The sequence below is a fragment of the Cydia splendana genome, chromosome 19 (assembly GCF_910591565.1).
Source record: "Cydia splendana chromosome 19, ilCydSple1.2, whole genome shotgun sequence".
Lineage (NCBI taxonomy): Eukaryota > Metazoa > Arthropoda > Insecta > Lepidoptera > Tortricidae > Cydia > Cydia splendana.
Genome location: NC_085978.1, coordinates 6,961,729 through 6,982,684, shown reverse-complemented (window position 1 = coordinate 6,982,684; position 20,956 = coordinate 6,961,729). Strand labels below are relative to the sequence as shown.

Below are 20,956 nucleotides of genomic sequence, written 5' to 3'. Positions count from 1 at the left end.
ACCTACATAAATATGATCTACAAAAATGAAATACATACCACTGAAAGATTAGTCCAATTGTGGGTGGAATATAAATATAACTAATGAATATAATTACTTGGGTATACTTAAATATTATATACACCGTGGGAACGAGTAATCTGACAGATTTTAATAACCACGCATTCTTGAGGTCATAAGGGCCTTTTTATAAGTAGGTAAGTGTAAACAGGACTAAAAGACTCGAACCAAAAGTAAACAAGGTCATCGATCGCTCGAATCGATGATAATGGTACTACCGATATAATTACCGTAAACTCAGGTAACTTTAGTCCAAGACTTACAACTATGGCCCAAATTCAAGTTACATAGAAAAAGCATTAGTGTATCTAAGCTCCAAAATAAATGCAACAGTACAAATCAAAAAGGCTCGTCAATAGTCAACGTTAAAAACTGGACCATATAGTTGTATTATAGAACTACAGTTACCTGAGTTTACGGTACTAAAATGAATTACTTGCATGACTTCAAAATTAACAATAGATTATTTTGAATGCTTTTTAAATAGATACTTTTGTACTATACAAGTATAATTAAATATATCTACATAGTAAAAAAAAACCTTGGGTGTACGTAAATGTTTTATGGCGTTATTAATGAACACGCTACAAGCTAATTGATAGCTATTAATCGTAAATCTGTCATTGTGAATTATGTATTTGTAAGAAAGGGATAAAACATAAAAGTACTAATTGAGGCTTGTAAAGTTTTATCCCCTTTATCGTCATTATTGGAATCGCCTTCAATCTCTAAAGTTTCGATTCCTATATTGTTACTTTCTACATATTTAATAATATATCAGGTTACAAGTCAAAATGTTGTCTAAGTTCTTTTGTTTTCATTATCTTCTAAAAAGATCAATGAGTCATAGTACCGTCGCGGCGCAATTCGTCAGTTCTTAACTTTTCAATTTTCAACAACCTCAAAGGGACAAATACATTTCGTTCAGCAGACTCAAAGGTATAAGCTTGTAAGTTGTCTTTGATGTATTCGATGGCTTCTACTTCAGTTGTACTAACACCATGAAGTAGGTTACAACAGCGCCGAGTACCTTTGGAGAGTAAAAGAAAACCAATTAGAGAACCAACAAAACCGGTAGGTAGGTGCTTGACATTAGCTCTCAGCGTTTTTTTGTAGCACCCTTGTGGACAGTGCCTTATAATACTAAAAATTGACACCGCAATCAGTAAAAAATATCAAACGAGAAAGCGACTATCTGTCAACTCTCTAATCCAACTCAAGAGAAAATCTCACATAATAAACGTAGGTTAGGTACATAAGTATTAAGTACAGATGTAGTGCATAATTCTTTTCCATCGTATTTTCTCGTAAAGGTTCGTATTTGTCATGCTAGTTCAGTCAATGTCAGTACTTTTTGTCCCGAGACTGACTGAAATAGCAAGACACGTTCGTAAGTATCCGTGAGAATACGATGGAAAATAATTACGCACTACATCTGTATATAAATGTAGATTCTGTGTGACTAAAAGGGTGTTCAGCTGTGTGTTCTGATCGCAAATAAAAATCTCGCTCTTCAATACTCGCATCTGGCTAATCCTCGTCGCGTCGATGGGACTCTGACCAAGACAATTTATCTTTCTATAAAGCAGTAAAAGAAAATGTCAGAATTATTCTTCAAGTCAAACTTACTGAAGCGAACAGATCCAGTGAAACCGTGAAGAACTTTGCGCCGGAGATGCTCATGGCCTTCTGACACTGCTGGCACACAATCTGGACAAAGGTCTTGGCTTCTTCGGAACCGTCGTACCATTGGCATGAGTATGCTGCTTCCATCACCGAAGAGCTCTGTGTGAAATAGAAGTTAAGTATGAAACTGGGGACGTTTTGTTTAGAAATTCGGTACTAATCCTAACCGATTATAATTCTTTTGAAAATGTACTATAAGAGAAAGAAACGAGTTTTCAAAGAATCATGTCGAAAGAGAAAACGAAGAAAAAGAAAATGAAAGGTTTTTTTAGTTAAGAAAAAGGAGAAGTGAAGAATTTTCATTCCTAATTAACGAAATGAAAATTCATTTACTTCTCCTTTTTCTTCTTATTTCTCCTTCCTTTAAAAATCCTTGCTACAAGTAATACCTAACCTCCTGAAAAAGAAATCACAAAGACTATATATTGATTTGGAGTAACGCTCTTAAGCGTTAAAATGACCTATTTACGGACCGTTCCGTATATTACAGTGCAATGATTATTATGTAGGACTGTAACCAATATTATTCATAAATTCATAATATTATATAAGCGACCTTACTTAAAATTCATTGTTCATTTAGGTAGGTAATAACTTCTTAAATTGAACACTTAAAAAATAAAGCATAGAATGTAAAACAAAATTAAAAAATCTTATTATTTGTAACGTATTTTATTAACTAATAATATAAATCAGATCCGAGTATTATACAGAGCTGAGTATATTTATAAAATAATTCCAAGGACAGAAGCCATTTTCATCAATAGCACATTCTTCCATTTCAAGAATCTGCCAAAGCGGCGGATTTTGTAATCTCGCTTCAACGCCATCTCGTATTTGTTTACTGGATTGATACACGTAATTAACTCTCAGCAATTCGTTATCATTTTCTGCGTCGTACCATTTTTGAAACACAAGTTTCCCACCAATAGGCGTTTTTTCAAGTTGATCGTGTAGAACAAAGTCCTTGAATCTTAAAGAAGATGTCAGAGCACTTATATTTGAATCGTGTCCGACTAGTAGATAAAATCCCTTTTTGCCATTCAGAAATATATCAGTTAAATATTTAAGCAATGTTGAGGCTACATCCTTATCCAAAATCTTTGTTTCAAAGAGTACCTCATGATAACTTCTTAATATCGTCATTAAAGACTTCCATTGATTCTCAGTTTGAATTTGTCCCCAAGCTACATTTCCTTGCGTCATGCCATCGTAATATTCCATTAAAAAGTAATCTACAAGACTCCAACCAATTTTTAAACCACCAATAATATTAGGACTTATTGACCTTAAAATCAATTTCATTTTCCGCTTCACTTAAATCGCAAATCTTTTCTTTTCTGCAATATGATGAATTGCGAAAATCAGCTATTTCATTCAATTCCAAAAATGCGTTCCTCAACTTGAGACTATTTAACTTTTTCTTAATTTGATACAAAGCAGCTTCTTTGAATTCTTCTGTAGCATTTATAATGCTTCTTTGAAAGATTGGATCATCACCAGTAATATTTTTAACGTATACATCCACGCAATCTCCAAAGGCACCTTCCGTAAAAGATTTTGCAGTTTCTTTCGTTCTAGATGCGGTGTTGGCATGCACGAACACCTGGTATTTAGGGCAGTTACTGTCAAACAACTTTTCCTCGATCATCCAATCAGCAAAATACTTTCCCATGGAATGTTCGAGAAGACTTCCTTTTGGAGTTAAACTTCCAGGTTCCAAATTCCAAGTAGGCCACTTTTTTGGACTCATCTGCTCCATATTGAAAAATGGTGTACGTATGTTATGTCTCGAAAGCACATACACTTGTTTTAATTTATAACCATGACCGCTTGCAAGTAGTAAGATAGTTAATAATAAATTTAAAAACATATTGATAACACTGACTGACACTTGACTGTTCTCAGCTAAGTTTATCAATTTAAACTGAGACCATTAGGCTAATATCAATATTATAATGAACTTGACCTATATATAAGTGACATCCTATAGGATATATAATGATTTATTGATAAGATAAATAAAGTAGCTTATTGTAGTTGTATATGAGAGAATCGTGCCCGTTGCCATGTCACCTTCAACAAAACTCATAAATCACACTATTATATAAAATTCGTCAGCATTTTAGCAAAGTTATTCGAAAAATGTTAATTGAGTGAAACATAAGCCAGTATTTATTGGTTATACCTCCTCAATAAGCCTGTTGCCGAAGATACAGAAGTGAAACACCTGCCCCAAGGTGTAGCTGAGGTAACCGACTGTGCTGAACGCGTACACATTGAGACCATCGATCTGTGAATTAATAAATGTCTTAAACCTTACCAAGAAAACCAATTCTCACTTTTGGAAACAGGCAATTTTAACCATATTATATTTCCCGCGTTGGCTCGGCACAAATGGACGGTCTTATGATATGATAAAAACTCATAATTTCCAAGCCAACCGGAGTCCATAAAATCCTGGCTGAAAATTGCATCGTAATAGGTAGGTAAGTCTAAATCTTACCTTTGTAGCTTGATAAGCCAGAAGTGTAAGCGTAATGGTTGACACCAACATGTGAAACAGTAGAGCAGTACCATAAGTATCTCCTATGGATGCCACCAGTCTAAAAAAATATGGCAAAATTTAAACTAAGCATAACCAACGTTCATACTTAGGAATTCTACTAACCACTTAAAATTTGCGTGCGAAAATCAACTTGCCCACTTAATTTACAAATCTGTTTAATTTAAACCATTTCATTTCGAATACAGTATAACATATTTCAGATAATTATGCTCACAAGTTGTTTAATTCTTATCTTTGGTAAGGGCTTATAGCCACGTCAAATTAAGCCGAAATTGGGCAATCTGCGGAAATAATTCGTGTAGTTTTGAAAATTGGTACAGGCATACCTTGTGGTGTCCAGATAAACATACTAAAAGTCCTCGAGGGTAGGGGGTGTGCTGAGGGTGTAGGGGGGGGGGGGTTGAGGGAACCTTTTTTTCATATTTTTGCTCATATCTCGAATATCTGTACGAATAGCATTATAATTACTTTGGACAAAAATTTTAAAATTAAATTTCCTACAATCACTACAGACTTTCAAGGAAAAATATAGCGAACCTAATCGGTATAGCTGTTTTTGAGTTTTGGCAAATAGTCTATTTTGACAGACGGATAACTACGGAACCCTACACTGAGCATGGCCCGACATGCTCATGGCCTGTTTTTTTTATATTTTATCAGCAGGTCACTTAGCTTGCTTACTCTAAACTAAAATTTTTATTTATGATGAACAATTACAAAAAAACGACGTTTTCTTAAATCGTCTATTTTTTATCTCTTATTTAACTTTAACAGCCTGTAGCTCCTAAAGTATTGAACGTAATGTAAAAATAAACATAACCAAATTTGTAGGAAATTTAATGTTAAAATTTTTGTCCAAAGTAATTATAATGCTATTCTTACAGATATTCGAGATATGAGCAAAAATATGAAACAAGGTACCTTCAACCCCCCCCCCCCCCCTCGGCACACCCCCTACCCTCTCGAGGACTTTTAGTATGTTTATCTGGACACCACAAGGTATGCCTGTACCAATTTTCAAAACTACACGAATTATTTCCGCTAATTTTTCTAATTTGCTTAGGCTATTAAGTCATCATCAAATTCGTTCAAAGGTACGTGAATTTACTATTCATGACTTCCTAACAAGCACTTGTTAGTATCATGTGGAAGGTGTTTTTCTATACAACACACACGTGTTTTTCTGACTATATCATAAACATACATTACTTATATACAGACATTACAAGATAACATACCTCACAACGTGCTTATGTCGCTCCACCCAATATTTGATAGCGGATCTAGCCAGCATCTCCTGTTTCTGGGTCAATCCGTTCGGATTGGGATTCGGCGAGTTAAAGTTCTGTAGGCGACCTCCTGCGCCTCGCAGCATCATGCCGAAATCCTGTTGCGTGGAATATATACCGCGGATATCCATGTCTGTGGGCTCCGGGACTTTTTCTGACTTTTCTGAAATTATTTTTAGCTTTGAGTTTTTAAGTCAGTAAGTAGTCAGTTTAGTAGTCAGTAAGTGCTGGGAGCCTAGCGGTAAGAGCGTGCAACTTTCAATTCGGAGGTCACGGGTTCAAACCCTGGCTCGTATCAATGAGTTTTTCGGAACTAATGTACGAAGTATCATTTGATATTTACCAGTTGCTTTTAGGTGAAGGAAAACATCGTGAGGAAACTGGACTAATCCTAATAAGGCCTAGTTTCCCCTCTGGGTTGGAAGGTCAAATGGCAGTCGCTTTCGTAAACACTAGTGCCTACGTCAATTCTTACATTCGCGCGGGGCGTTCTTCGAGTTTCAAGAAATCAGGTTAGAATTTTCTTTGCCTTACCAGTAGAAGATGCCCTGAACAACTCAGCAGTGTTAGGCCTGTAGGTGTCCAGAGCAGCGCTGAGCTCCATGAGCGGCTTCATGATGGCTTTGAGATGCTGCAGCTGCTCGCAGGCGAAGATCAGCCAGGAGCAGAACATCACATCCATCAGATTGGCGATTAACATTGAGAACAAAAGCCAGTAGATCTGTTGGAACATAGTCATAATAAATTTTAAACGTTTTAAACAGCAACAGCTGCTAATTAACATATTATGGTTTCCGTTTGTAATTTCGAGCTTACTACTACTTCTTTTCACGTAGTCAATGTTTTACAGGAAAGTTTGACTGTTGACAGACTACTTCGAAGAAAACATAATAAAGTAAACAAATCCGATCTGTTCGCCATATTTTAATGAAGAAGAAGAAGAATGATTTATGATATGAATTGTAAATATATTTTAATTTGGCTTTTATCGTACAAAGAAACAACTAGGTACGTTCGTGGTGGTTTCATGGTTTCAAAAAAGTGTAAAAATCTTTACCAATTTTAAAAGATTTAAAAATATTGTCTTGTGCCAAGTTTGGTGTAAGATTGATCGCCCGCCACGTAGTTGCTAACGTGCTTGAACGTAGATAACGTAAAAAGGCTATTCTAGTTCTAGTTTGCCCGGCTTTTAAGTCATTAGTTACGTCTGACGTTTCCCGATACCTATTTAAACCCGTGGATGGGGAAACATACTAAGAGGCACTTCGCTCAGTTAATCAGATGTTTAAAGGTAGATGAAAATTGTTGGTTTTGCTTAAAAAAGTGCCAGTTTCAACATAATTATTACTTAAGCCGTAAGGAGAATGTTTAAATAAAGATATAAATATTTTCAGGTACTTAATTCAATTTCAAATCACTTCCGGACGCCGATTTATGGCGAACATGAAATTCTGAAATGACGGAATTATAGCAGATTTATATTTTTTACCACCTTACAACAGTTAAGATCTGAAAGTGACGTGATAAGGCGCTAATTGCAAACCGGCTATTGTAGGACAAGTGACTGTGTCAATTTTTCTTGATCCATGTTTTTGTAACAAAATCTTTCATTTACAGAATGTTGTGCATGCACGATATACGATAGTTTGTACGAGCTCCGTCTAGGGTAATTTGCCAGTAACTAGCCACCCTAAACTAAAAATGAATTCTATTCACCTATAAACAGAATTAATTTTAGTATAAGGCTAGTTATTGAAGGCTGGCCAGTTATTGAAACCTTATACTAAAATGAATTCTGTTTATAGGTGAATAGAATTCATTTTTAGTTTAGGGTGGCCAGTTATTGGCCGGTGGCCAGCTACTGGCGAATTACCGTAATTTAAATTCGTCGCTTTAAAATGTAATAAGCTTGTGTTTGGACTGTCAGCTTGTTCCACTAATACGTCGTGCTGCGAAGAGAAATAAACGAACCTGATAGACGAACGCCATGATGTACATGCTTCCACTCATCGCGTCGAATGGGTACCAGGCCTTCAGCGGGAGCCTGGGAGCTGGCTCGGTCAGGGTGTCGTTGCTCTCCTTGTCGGCGATCAGGCGGACGGACTCGCCGAAGAACGTGAGGGTCACCCAGCCTAGGGAATTCAGAAGCGGTGTAACTGCGGTCAACAGATTCGTAAAAACCGGCCCGAGTCGGACTCGCGCACGAAAGATTCCGTACCATAACGCAAAAAACCGCAAAATATCACGTTTGTTGGGTGTCGGTATGGGAGCCCCACTTAAATATCTATTTTGTTTTGTTTTTAGTATTTGTTGTTATAGCGGCAACAGAAATACATCATTTGTGAAAATTTCAACTGTCTAGCTATCACGGTTCTTACTGTGACGGTTCTCACAGACGGACGGACAGACGGGCAGACGGACAGAGGAGTCTTAGTAATAGGGTCCCGTTTTTACCCGTTTGGTACGGAACCCTAAAAAATGTATCTTTTGCTCCCGAAAATTATTATGCGTTCGGGTTTATCGGCCAAAGGAACCCTTAATGCTGTAATGGACTACACCAACTTTTGTGAGCTTGTTTCACGAATAAAGACAAATAAAATATATAGTCTGTGTATAATCTAAATACTTTTATAGTTGACTCCGGTTGACGTATAATAGGTGTAAGGTTTACTCGGGTAATATCGAAATACGGATAATTCCGAAATTCAGATGAAAATCACCCTTAATTCCATCATAATAAAAGTCTCTTTTCGGAATTATCCGACCGTTTTCGACATTCGGAATTACCCGAGTAAACCTTATTAGTTTCACTAGACTTATATCGACCGTAATATGAACCGTGATTACCTTTTGTATTGTTTCCGAGCTCCCGATATTTCGATATTTCGGGCTTCACGGGTAGGTAACCCGTGAACAAGATGCACGTAACTGCGTCAAAATATCGGGAGCTCGAAAACAATACTAAAGGTAATCACGGTTCATATCCCGGTCGATATATTAAGTCTAGATTAAAATAGCTTTGGGTATTTTCAAACCCCTGAGATACATATAACTTAAATTTTCTCTCACAGGTAGTGCACTAAGGCAATATCCACTATATGCCCTATCGTCCACACTGTTAACTAACTATCCTCGACCTTATTGCAATGATATTAGGTCCACTGATGGTCAGTTATAGTGTCAGTATATATATTCGTACAAGCAGAGTATTTTTCTCGAATCCCATTTCCTCGCACTAACTATTTACAGTCCGCCAGAGCCGAGATACGGGACTACGTGTTTATGCAATTGCAAACTAAAAACTTGGACTTGTGTCAAGAATAACAAAGAGGGTTGAATGTCCTTTGTGTGTCATGTTACAACGGGGTGTTCGTATATTTTGTCAATTATTCGCAAAAAAATTTACATTTTTAAAAACGTTGCCATTAGCAACGTTCATTAAAAAAAAGTAATGATAATTGAAAGCGTAAGAGAAAAACAACACCGCTATTGTGCTACTGGCCAAAATATACTGAGGACTTTTTCCCAATAGATACCTTTAACAAACCGAAATTGGCCTCCAGAAAACAACTTTCCGGAGCAGAATCGATAATATTTAATTTTCTGTGCCAATTTTTTTTCCTTAACCCTTTTCTTGGCCTATGCCACCCTAGACTACCTATTTTTAAATGAAATTTGTATTATCTTTGTACTGTATACTCACTGACAACTGATAAACAGGTGGTACCACAAATAAAGTTCAGCAGCCGGCGGCTCTTGTCCAGCGAGAGCTGGTGATACCTGGCGTCCGACTTCATGAACAGAGGGTGGCTATTCCACTGGTTCCATACTGCCAAGGTCCTGAGAAATTGTTTTCTTTCTTTGTAGATACTCACTGAAAACTGAGAGACAGGTGGTACCACAAATAAAGTACAGCAGCGAGTGCTGGTGGTACCTTGCGTCCGACTCCGAGAACAGAGGGTTGCTGTTAAACTGGTTCCATACTGCCAGTGTCCTGAGAAATTATTTTCTTTTTTTGTAGATACTCACTGACAACTGTGAGACAGGTGGTACCACAAATAAAGTACAGCAGCCGGCGGCTCTTGTCCAGCGAGAGCTGGTGATACCTGGCGTCCGACTCCGTGAAGAGAGGGTGGCTATTCGACTGGTTCCATACTGACAGGATCCTGAGAAATTGTTTTCTTTCTTTGTAGATACTCACTGACAACAACTGATAAACAGGTGGTACCACAGATGAAGTACAGTAGCCGGCGGCTCTTGGCCAGCGAGAGCCGGTGGTACCTGGCATCCGAGTCCGTGAACAGATGGTGGCTGTTAAACTGGTTCCATACTGCCGGGGTCCTGAGAAATTGTTTTCTTTTTTGTGTAGCTACTCACTGACAACTGAGAGACAGGTGGTACCACAAATAAAGTACAGCTGCCAGTGCTGGTGGTATCTTGCGTCCGACTCCGAGAACAGAGGGTGGCTGTTCGACTGGTTCCATACTGCCGGGGTCCTGAGAAATAGTTTTCTTTTTTGTGTAGCTACTCACTGACAACTGAGAGACAGGTGGTACCACAAATAAAGTACAGCAGCGAGTGCTGGTGGTACCTTGCGTCCGCCTCCGAGAACAGAGGGTGGCTGTTCGACTGGTTCCAAACTGCCAGGGTCCTGAGAAATTGTCTTCTTTCTTTGTAGATACTCACTGACAACTGATAAGCAGGTGGTACCACAGATGAAGTACAGCAGGCGGCGGCTCTTGTCCAGTGAGAGCTGGTGGTACCTGGCGTCCGACTCCGTGAAGAGAGGGTGGCTGTTCGACTGGTTCCATACTGCCAAGGTCCTGGGAAGGAACAAGGAAGAGACTGAGGTAAAGCCTGACAAGATTCTATTTAGCCCTGAGTAGTAATCCAAAAGACTCGAGCCCTGTGAGCCTTTTATTAGGGCTCACCTCATTTCTTGACGCCTAAAAGGCAGAAAGCCTTTTTTATTTCATTAGTAAAATAGGCTTTTAGCCTTTTAGGCGTCAAGAGATGAGGCGAGCCCTAAAAAAAGAGCTAACAAGGCTCGAGTGTTTTGGATCACTAGCCCTGAGATAGTGACGCTGCAAGCCCCTTACATATGGCAATAAAGTGCGTCCCTACGTCAGACGTAAAAAAACGAACCCTCAATAATTATTTGTTTTACAAGGGGGCAAAGTTGATATTTATCCTCCCGTGCTAATATTGATGACCGAGCAAGCGAAAGATTCCGAAATTGAATCTTGAGCGTTGCGAGGGTTTCAAGGCACGAGGGTTAAACAAATTTTGCCACCGATTGAACACAACATTTTTCACCACACCTATAAAATGAAAAAATAGTAACCTACTAACTGTAAAATATCAAACGAAATCATAGCAAATCGATTCAAAATAAATGTCATAAAATATTTCTTCGTTTAAAAGGCAATTCTACCAGCAAACTTAAGAAACCACCTCAAATTAGCATTAAGATTACTTTTCCTCACATGTGGATAAAATGAAACTTTCATATCAGTTTTTGAACAATCAAGAAATCCTTTACCAGCTGGTGTGGTGAAAAATATATAAATCACAAATCCAATAAAAAGTTCGCAATATAATAAAATCTCAAGTATTATGTAAACCAGCGAAACAATCGGGTTTCATCAATATTCATACCGTTCAATCTTGTTACAGAAGATAGCGATCCGCCCCATTTGAATATTTTTAGGGCGTCGAACGATACTCTGGATTGGTGGGCAAATGAATAGAAAAGGAGATTAAAAGATTTACCTTCTTATTCATAAAACTTTATGGGCCTGATTTAGTTAAATTATGTTTTATCCCTTTCTTACAATACATAAGTCAAAATGACAGATAAAGACAGTTATAAGCTAATTGAGGTTTGTAGTGCGTTAATGAATAAGGGGGTTAATACCTACGCTACGAAGTTTATAAGTTTTCCCTTGCCAATGGAATGGTACTTTAGCGATGTTGATGCATATATTCAATAGGTATAATATGTAGAGGGGTGGATTTCAAAATCCAGCGAAAACTTATGGTTCGGTCTTTATAAAAAAAACTAGTAGGTTGTGCGAGTTGCAACTTTTTTATATGTTTTTAAGAACTATTATCTTCATGTTCCTTCAATTACCATCTCCAATAACTTAATAGTTTTTTTTATATAAAATGTTTTATGTGTCTAAAATCATCACCGTCGACCGGAAAAATCTGAACCTTTTTGTTTGCAGTGAAAATTATAGCATACCTATCGTACGATTGCGATTTTTCTTTTACTTATATCTTTTCCATGTTGTTGTTTAACACATGAAAAAATATGCAATAATTCCTTCACCGAGAAAGTACATTTAAAAATATTTAAAATTTTGTCACGAATATTCGTCAACACCGTCATGGTAATGTCAATGTGAGCTTATCTCAGTGTATGAACAACGAAATACCGCTAAAGGTCCTTGCCCTATTTTTCACTTTAGTATAGAATGCCAAAAATGATTTCACTATAAAGTCACATCACTGAATCGTGAGAAATATTACGAACAAATTTGTAAAACGTAGTTTGTCACAACAGAGCATCATCACCGTTATGCTTTGGTTTAAAAAAGTTACAAATGATATATTAGAAATAATTACTGAAATGAATGGCAAACTACATGAAGTTTATTGTGTAGCATAGACATTAACTACTATTATTCGTATTCTAGAAATAAAAACAAGAAACTCTCAAATCGTCATCACCATACCCATCATCACCGGGAAAAAATGACGACCGGTGATGATTTCATGTGTATGGTGATGACGGTTCTTAGAAACTTTTCTAGTTATTTTGCTATAATTCATTATGAAATTAAGCTGTATGTTTGAAAAACGTTCTCTATGTCTTCTAACACTATATAATGTCTACCTTATAAATGTAGAATAAATGTAGAAGAAGATATAACTATTTCTTTCACACTAGAGGATGCTTAGTTTTTAATTAACATTTTGACTGAAGTAGGCAAAATTTAGGTCATTTAGAACTTAGAACATACAAATGTTTTTTTTTTTTATAATCTAATAATGTAAATCGTGCAACTTAGAGTCTGTAATTGCATGTTAGTCGTGTTAAAACAAAGTATTTAAACAAGCAACATATATTAAGTTTTAAGCGACCATAGGCTACGGTACTGGCTCACTATCGTGATGGCTTTATGTTTTTTGATAATATTATATTAATTGATGTATATAATTACAGCAATTAATAATTATACCATTGGGTAGTCACCGGACCCAATACCTAACATTTTGTAACTTATGACATGCATTACAAGTAGGGGTCTTGCAACTTATAAAACACTGATTATATATTAATATTTAGCTATTAAACAACATATATATGGATTTAAATCATTATAGCTATTTTTAAAGTTAATTAATAAAACAACAAAAATACAAACTTGTGCAATGAATCAAACTATAAAAAAAAGTAATATATCATAAAAATTAAGCTCATTGGTAAGCCAGTAATTTTATAATATGACATAAATACCAAGTTATGCAGTAGATAAAAGAAGATGCGGGTTTAAACTGATAATAAGAGTACAATATTGTTATTATGATTTAACATTGAAAAAACCCAAAAAAATTAATGAATACATAAATTGCCTATTTCGGAACATGAATTATTTAAAATTATACAATAAAAATACTTGTTATATATTTATTTATATGAATAAAATGTATTTTTTATAATTTTCTAAAAATAATTTATGTAGCTAGTCTTATGTTCAAAAACATGTTATTTGTAATGTTTATTAAAGTTCTAAAGTCTTACAATTAAAAAAAGTTTTTGTTTTTTTAATACGGTTTTAATACATATGTAAATTAGTTCCCAAATCGTCATTACCGTACATGCAGTGTCATTACCGTCTATAAAAGAGTCATTACCATACCATGGTTGTCATCACCATCTTGCGTTTTTATTTTCCGAAAGCGATAACTTCAAATATAAGCCACAAATGATTGTATAAATACCATACATATCCTCAATATACAGCCCTCCATTACTTTACCCAGCTAGAATCGTGTTAAATTAAACATTTAAAAAAAAAATTTTTTTGTATGGTGAAATTTTTTGTGCTGAAATCCACCCAGAGGCTTACAGATAAAACGACACATGGATATCGATTCTGATTTGTTATAGTTTCCAACTGGTTTTGATAGACTGAAATAAATGCCATATACTAAGAAATAGTGGACAGGCACCTGCCGCGATAGCAGAGGACGCTGGTTCGTTTCCAGCCTGGGGCACTGGAGGCCTTGGTCTCTTTTTCTTAGTATATGACATTTATTTCAGTTTATAATTTATATAGTAGTGTTTTCTACTTGAAATAAAAACAAATTAAAATATTTTCTGAAAATAATCTAATTTGTGGTATTGATAACCTTCACGATTATCTTCGTGAATGGGGCGCATCAAACGCAAGACTTTCGCTTCATTTCGCATGCACGATCGTGAGCGATCTTCAAGGTCAAACCAAAATAAGATCAAACCAGCGGTGCAGGCAGGTTTCCGAGTGCCTATTTTGCGTGACAAATGTAGCTATATCTATGTAAATTAGGTAGTAGTAGATATTTGAGAGTACAAATATGTAGGTATATCTAGGTCTCCTAAAAGCATTACTTAGCCAGTGTGATGTATTTTGGCAAGACTTACTTAATTGGTAAAATCATAGAGGCCGATTCTGACAACTAGGTAACAACAGCAAAAAAAATAGATGATTGTAATAACCGTGAGAACTAGAATATTAGCATAAGTACTAAGTCACACCTGCTTGACTTATTTGCGGTCTAGGTCATGGAAAACGTACCTGGAACTTTTCCCACGACTATACGTCAATATGATTAGCTGATTATTAGAATGCGACGACTGAATAGACTAAGCTCTCTATAAAAATGGCCTTTCGAAAACGGTCCAGGCATTACTCTGACAGTTAAGTATCTCTTCTCTTTTTTAGGGTTCCGTACCCAAAGGGTAAAACGGGACCCCATTACTAAGACTCCGCTGTCCGTCCGTCCGTCCGTCCGTCTGTCACCAGGCTGTATCTCACGAACCGTGATAGCTAGACAGTTGAAATTTTCACAGATGATGTATTTCTGTTGCCGCTATAACAACAAATACTAAAAACAGAATAAAATAAAGATTTAAGTGGGGCTCCCATACAACAAACGTGATTTTTGACCGAAGTTAAGCAACGTCGGGCGGGGTCAGTACTTGGACGGGTGACCGTTTTTTTTTGCCGTTTTTTGCATTATGGTACGGAACCGAGTTAAAATAAAATTATATACATCAAACATCTTGCCCAATTTTATAATTGGCGTTGTCAAACGTTGAGCCGCTCGCGGTACCTACTATACACGTGGTGTCATTTATGAGTTCAGGCTTCTATTAGTTAGATAGAGTCGGACCAAGAAAAGTCTGCAGTGGATTTGATAGCCCACGCAGTACATGTGTTATTGATACGTCATAATTTCATAGAAGTTTGACGTTTAAAATAACACTTGCCCTGCGTGGGCTATCAAATCCGGTGCAGACTTTTCTTGGTCTGACTCTATTCTAGTTCGTTGCCTAAATGTATAATCCGACAAGAAATTGTAGAATATTATTGAGTGCATTTTTGACGTAAAATGTTTAAACATTTTACGTCAAAAATGTGACAGTTACCTACATAGAAAGTGGCGCCCTCAATAATATTCTACAATTTCTTGTCGGATTATACATTTAGGCAACGAACTAGACTATGGCAACAATTTAGTATGGATTTTTTTATTTCCATTTTATTTGATTTCTTCTATTTCATCGCACTATTATCTAAATTAAGTAGCTATTTTTTTATAGTAAACGCAAAACTAAATTCAAATCTGCGTTTATTCAGCTCGTGCCGTACGACTACATTGAAGCCTAGAAAATTATAACTTTTGATTACCTATGAATTTTTAATTCCATAGAAGTGGAACGAATATATTTTATTATACCTTTTTAACTTTTAGGCTGTAGTGAACAACTATAATCGGACTTAAAACGTGTCTTTCTTAGTTCTACAAAAATCTTTCTTAAAAGTGTAAAGAACTAACTATTTATTTTCATTAACTTCAGTTCATTTCAGAAAATACTATCAATGTTAACTTTAAAATGTAGTACAACTTCAAAATTAACCACCAATTTAAATTTTAATTACCGGCATAAAGGGTTTACGAGACGAAAGTTAATTAAAAGTAGCAGTTGCAGCCCCCGCGTTGAGCCGGCGTATTACGATAGTTCGTTTTACGAGAATATTAAATTTATATCAGATAATGTGGTTTCATGCATGCCTTCATTCATATTATGTTGATTTTAAATTAAAGTCATTTTGCTGGAAATAATTTACTTATGTTTGTTAATTTATTGAATACCTCCTGTACTATATTTTCGGTATTTGGCGCATAAATTTAAACTTTATGAAAAATAAAAGTATATTTTTTAATATCACTACAATTAGTAGTTCTGCTACGCAAGCGATATGACTTCATGAATTCATGTGTCCATGCAATTTTGTAACTCAGCAGCTCAAATAAGTTTCCCTACTCCGTTAAATTTCTAGAGAACTGTAAGTTGTACAAACACATGATTCAAATCGGAAAGAAACAAGATGCGACATGCAGGTTCTGCCAGGAGTCAGAGGAGACTACCATGCACATTCTCTGCTCCTGTGGATCACTAAAGTCAAAAAGAAGTAGGTACCTACCTAGGGCGAAACGTAGGGCAAACCTTGGCTAATCAGTGATACTTGGTAATTCGGTGATACTCCGTTATAATCTTACACAGTTCTCACCATGAGGAAATGCGAGCTATAAAATCGTTGGCAGCTGTCAGTTTTGATGCTTGCAATCGGGTTGGCAGCAATTAAATTGCTTACATTTCAGCATTGTAAGCTCAGCGTAAGATAAAAACGCATTATAACCGAATTACCAAGTATCACCGATAAGCCAAGGTTTGCCCAACTGCAACCCTATGAAGTACAGAGCATTATGGCCTAAAGAATCTGGAATTTCCTGGGTTTTACGGGCATTAGTAATGAACTTTAAAGGGCCGTCACTATTGTCACAGCTTGGTCGACGTGGAACTCAAAGGCCCACAACACCCCAATAATAAATAAAATAATAGATTTCTTAAGATGCCTACAGATTTTTCTACATCTTTCCGAACTCCGTATTACAATAAAAATCAGAAAAATCAACTCTGGGCTCACTTCGTTGAACAAGGCTTCTGTCCTAAAAATTAATTCTGTCAAGAATCTTTGTATTTTCTTGTTGAATTAAAATTGGGTGGAAATGAATTTTTCTTTTGAGACTCGACGGCTTGTGAAATATTAATACTTCCTTTTATCAAGATTTTGGCTAAAAATTTAGCTACGATCGCTGAGAAATATGATGAAATGGGCTCTGACAGAATTTGAGGGATAAAAAAGACGGATACCTACATATTTTAGTACTTGATCAATCTCTCTAAAATTCTATCTCTCTAAAGGCTTATTAATTGCGCGAATATTGAGTGTTACCTAATTCGTTTATCTACCCACCAAATATATATTTAAGTTAGTTATTTATTTTAATAATAGGGCCTGTTTTCCCTTTTTTAATGTATTTAATATTTTGAATTGTATATGTGTTTGTGATTTTTGTAATAAAATCAAACATTTAACTTAATAAAAGGTACCTACATTTCTGAGGATATTGTTCCAAAAATATTGTTACACTGTTAATAATGCTACCTACCTATATTAAGAATTTATTTTTGACTTAAATAATATCATCATCAGTAAGACGAATGGACGTAAAGTTAAAGGTTTTTTATTACCTATAATATTTGCAATACGAGCCGTGTTAAAAGTATTAAATATGTGACATGTTTATCAAAATTTCTGTCGCTTTCAGTTGCCGTTCATTAGCGGGACAGTGATTGATGGTATAATTTAACGAGCCAAAATCCATTGTTTCCACACCAGGATTTGAATAATGTGGGCATGAATAACGGGGGGTTAATAATATTTCCATCCATTTTCATTATTGCTTTACACATGGGATACACGTTATTTATGGATTTGATATTTACCAGTCGCTTTTCGGTGAAGGAAAACATCGTGAGGAAACCGGACTAATCCCCATATATGGCCTAGTTTACCCTCTGGATTGAAATGTCAGATGGCAGTCGCTTTCGTAAAAACTAGTGCCTACGCCAATTCTCGGGATTAGTTGCCAAGCGGACCCCAGGCTCCCATGAGCCGTGGCATGGATGTGATGTGGATGACGATGATATGGGATACACGTATTTGAGATTCAGGATTTTTCTCTCTAGAGTCCGCCTCATAAAGGATCTGGCGCTTCTTTTTCAATGGAAAGCACTACGTGATGACCTCTTTGCCGTCATAGAAAATGACATGTCGGACGCCTCGGCCCAAGGACGGCCCGGTCTAGCGTGAGTCATCCTTAAGTCTAGTGAGTCTAGTTAGTATTTTATATACATATAAGTACAGGTAGTCAGTATAGATAGAGAACACGTCTCAATTGTCAAGGTGTTAGTCTACCTCAGCCGCTCCAATATGTATTCCTAATTGTTAACGAGAATCAAATGGACTTGATATTGACGATAATGAATGGGCGCTCCACTGTATGGGAGTTAGGGACTTCTATTGAAGTGGACTTACATATTTGACCAGAGAGTACACAGTGGTCATGGATGGTCCATGACAATCCATCGCCATTGTGTTGGCCGGCCATCAGTTGTCTATCTTGGTGCGCAATCGGGAAGTTATCGGTTTTTTTGACACTCCAAAGGAATCGTGACGTAGCGTGGCCTGTGGTGTTCACATAGTAGCCCATGGCGGCGGCTTGGCATGGGCCATCGTTAGCCACTATGTACTGGGGCCGAAAGGTTTATTTCAGACGTTTTTCGTTCGTTCTGGACACAAAGGTGATATAAGTTATTGATATTGAAAACATACCTGTAGAAGCTCTTAGAGTTGATCGCAAAGAAGGCCAGCTTGATGATAGTATGCGCGAAGAACAAGACCGTGATGGTATTGGCGGTGAGTTCGTTGACCTCATCGGAGTACTTGGCCATGTTGATACCCATACAGATGAAGTTGAGTACGATGAGGAAGGCGTGCATTGAAGCGTATACTTTACGCAGCAGCAATGACATGCCACCGGTTTCTGTGAACAAGTCAAGTTTTGAAGACGTACATACATACATACATCACTGGCTCAGTGACCCAAAGAGGATCTTGGCCTCTCACACGAGAGCGCCATTCTGTCCTATTCTGCGCCACTTCACGCCAGTTGGGTATTCCGAGGGCGGACAGGTCTTTTTGGGCTTCGTCACTCCAGCGGTATCTGGGACGCCGCAGCGGTAGATGGACGTTTTCCCACCGGGTGCCCCACATACGCTCTTCTAACAGCACGATCCTCCCGCATCCTCCCCAGGTGACCAAGCCAGCGGAGTCGTGTGGCTTTGATCTCGGCAATTATAATTTTGAAGACGTAGATACCGTATAACCATCCAACTATAGTCCAGTACTATAGCCGGGGAGCCGGCGATGCTAAATGTGTATTAGTTACTTGAGCGTCGTAGAGACCTATCGATATATCATTTGATATTTACCAGTCGCTTTTCGGTGAAGGAAAACATCGTGAGGAAACCGGACTAATATAATACAATACAATACAATACAAATACTCGTTATTGCACTCCTCATTACAGAAAACAATACAAATAATACAGGAAAAAGAAATAATCCCAATAAGGCCTAGTTTCCCCTTTGGGTTGGAACTTGGAAGGTCAGATGGCAGTCGCTTTCGTATAAACTGGTGCCTACGTCAATTCTTGGGTTTAGTTGTCATGCGGACCCCAGGCTCCCATGAGCCGTGGCAAAATGCCGGGATAACGCGAGGAAGAAGAAGAGACCTATCGGATATATTAGGTGATAGGAAGACAAAAAGCTTATATAAAGTTTTCTTTTCCAGCGAGCAGGAAAGCATCTACAGATATTTTTTAATTTCTGGGGGTTGGTGGAGGGTCAGAAATATCGCTAAGTAGATTATGCATTTGGTCGTTTTGATCCAAGTCAATGCTTTAAATTGCTCTATAACTTAAGCTGACGATTGTTTTTGCTTTAATTATTGTATTTTTATTTAAAACGATTTGTGAAAACTTACCGTCGGTGTAGTTAAATAGGAAATGTCCGGCCATTTGCATCAGCTTGATGTTTGGCATCAAGTCCGACACAAGGCCCTGGGATTTCACTTTACCCATCATCTGAAATTGAGAAAGAAAAGGATTATTTTTGCGTACCTAAGTTTACATTATTTAAAATAATCACCAATTCTAATACGGCTCATTTCTAACTGCGCATCGCTTACCTTGAGGGCTTTTTAATTTCTCCTTCTTCAAAGACTCAATTCAACTTTCTCTAAGTCTCTAATTTTCGAATCCCTTGCCCATTTCGGCGAATGAGAATTTAATTATTTGATTAGATTATTTTCGACTTCCTTTTAAAGGACGTGCGTCTTTTGAGCCAATGTCTTCAAGAATGATCGATTTAATTTTCACTGCCACCCCACACGCGCTGACGTGTATCTTTTTCAAAGACTTCTACCAATGGTGGCAAGTTTCTTGGGAATGTAAGCAGATGTCCAGCGGGCACTTAGTGATTTGTCCCTTTTTAATTATTTATGGTACGTCCATGTGTGTGTTAATTGCATACATTCAGGAAACAGCGAGTGTGTGACATCGATTTTCGGATCGAAAAAGCGGTCAATGTTAGTGTTTCATATTTGTTTTCACCGTTATTTGATGTTTGTTGGTTTGTTTAGTGGGAGTTCTTGGCTAAGTCAATTTTAATGCGCTGTGCTGGCTTACTTGGGTTGTGTTCGTGTTTAAGTAAGATAAACAAAGTTATAAACAGCTAAAGTCAACATTTACATAAGAGCAAGTTGCTGTTTAGAATTTCACTTTGAGAAAGTTCACACTAGTTGTTGCCTGCAACATGCACATTTCACACAAACAGTCTTAGAATGCTTCACTGCACTTTATAAAACATTGTCCCCCGCTGCGTCTGTCTGTTTGTATGTATGTTCGCGATAAACTCAAAAACTACTGAACGGATTTTCATGCGGTTTTCGTATATATTTTGTTAAGGTTTTGTGTAACCCGTGCAAAGCCGGTCGCTAGTATGAAATAAAACCTGTTGTAAGATATGTTGAAAGCATGTGGATCTGAATATACCATATTGCGTAAGTTTATTCCTTACCAATAATCCGTCCACCCGCATAACAAGGA

At 37.0% G+C, this 20,956-nt stretch overlaps 1 protein-coding gene and 1 pseudogene across 1 annotated transcript; both read right to left on the bottom strand.

Annotated features, from left to right (window-relative positions):
* Positions 1-917: 917 nt before the first annotated feature.
* LOC134799966 (odorant receptor coreceptor) lies at positions 918-20,248 on the bottom strand. Its single transcript, XM_063772397.1, has 11 exons — positions 20,038-20,248; positions 19,834-19,933; positions 18,621-18,831; positions 10,291-10,427; positions 7,576-7,736; positions 6,139-6,325; positions 5,554-5,767; positions 4,253-4,352; positions 3,935-4,039; positions 1,690-1,845; positions 918-1,090 (listed from the first exon to the last, which is right to left on the bottom strand). Exons 2-11 carry the CDS (start codon positions 19,931-19,933, stop codon positions 1,040-1,042), a joined length of 1,422 nt encoding a protein of 473 aa, XP_063628467.1. The 5' UTR covers positions 20,038-20,248; the 3' UTR covers positions 918-1,039.
* On the bottom strand, positions 2,388-3,674 carry LOC134799770 (glucose-1-phosphatase-like; annotated as a pseudogene).
* Positions 20,249-20,956: the final 708 nt, after the last annotated feature.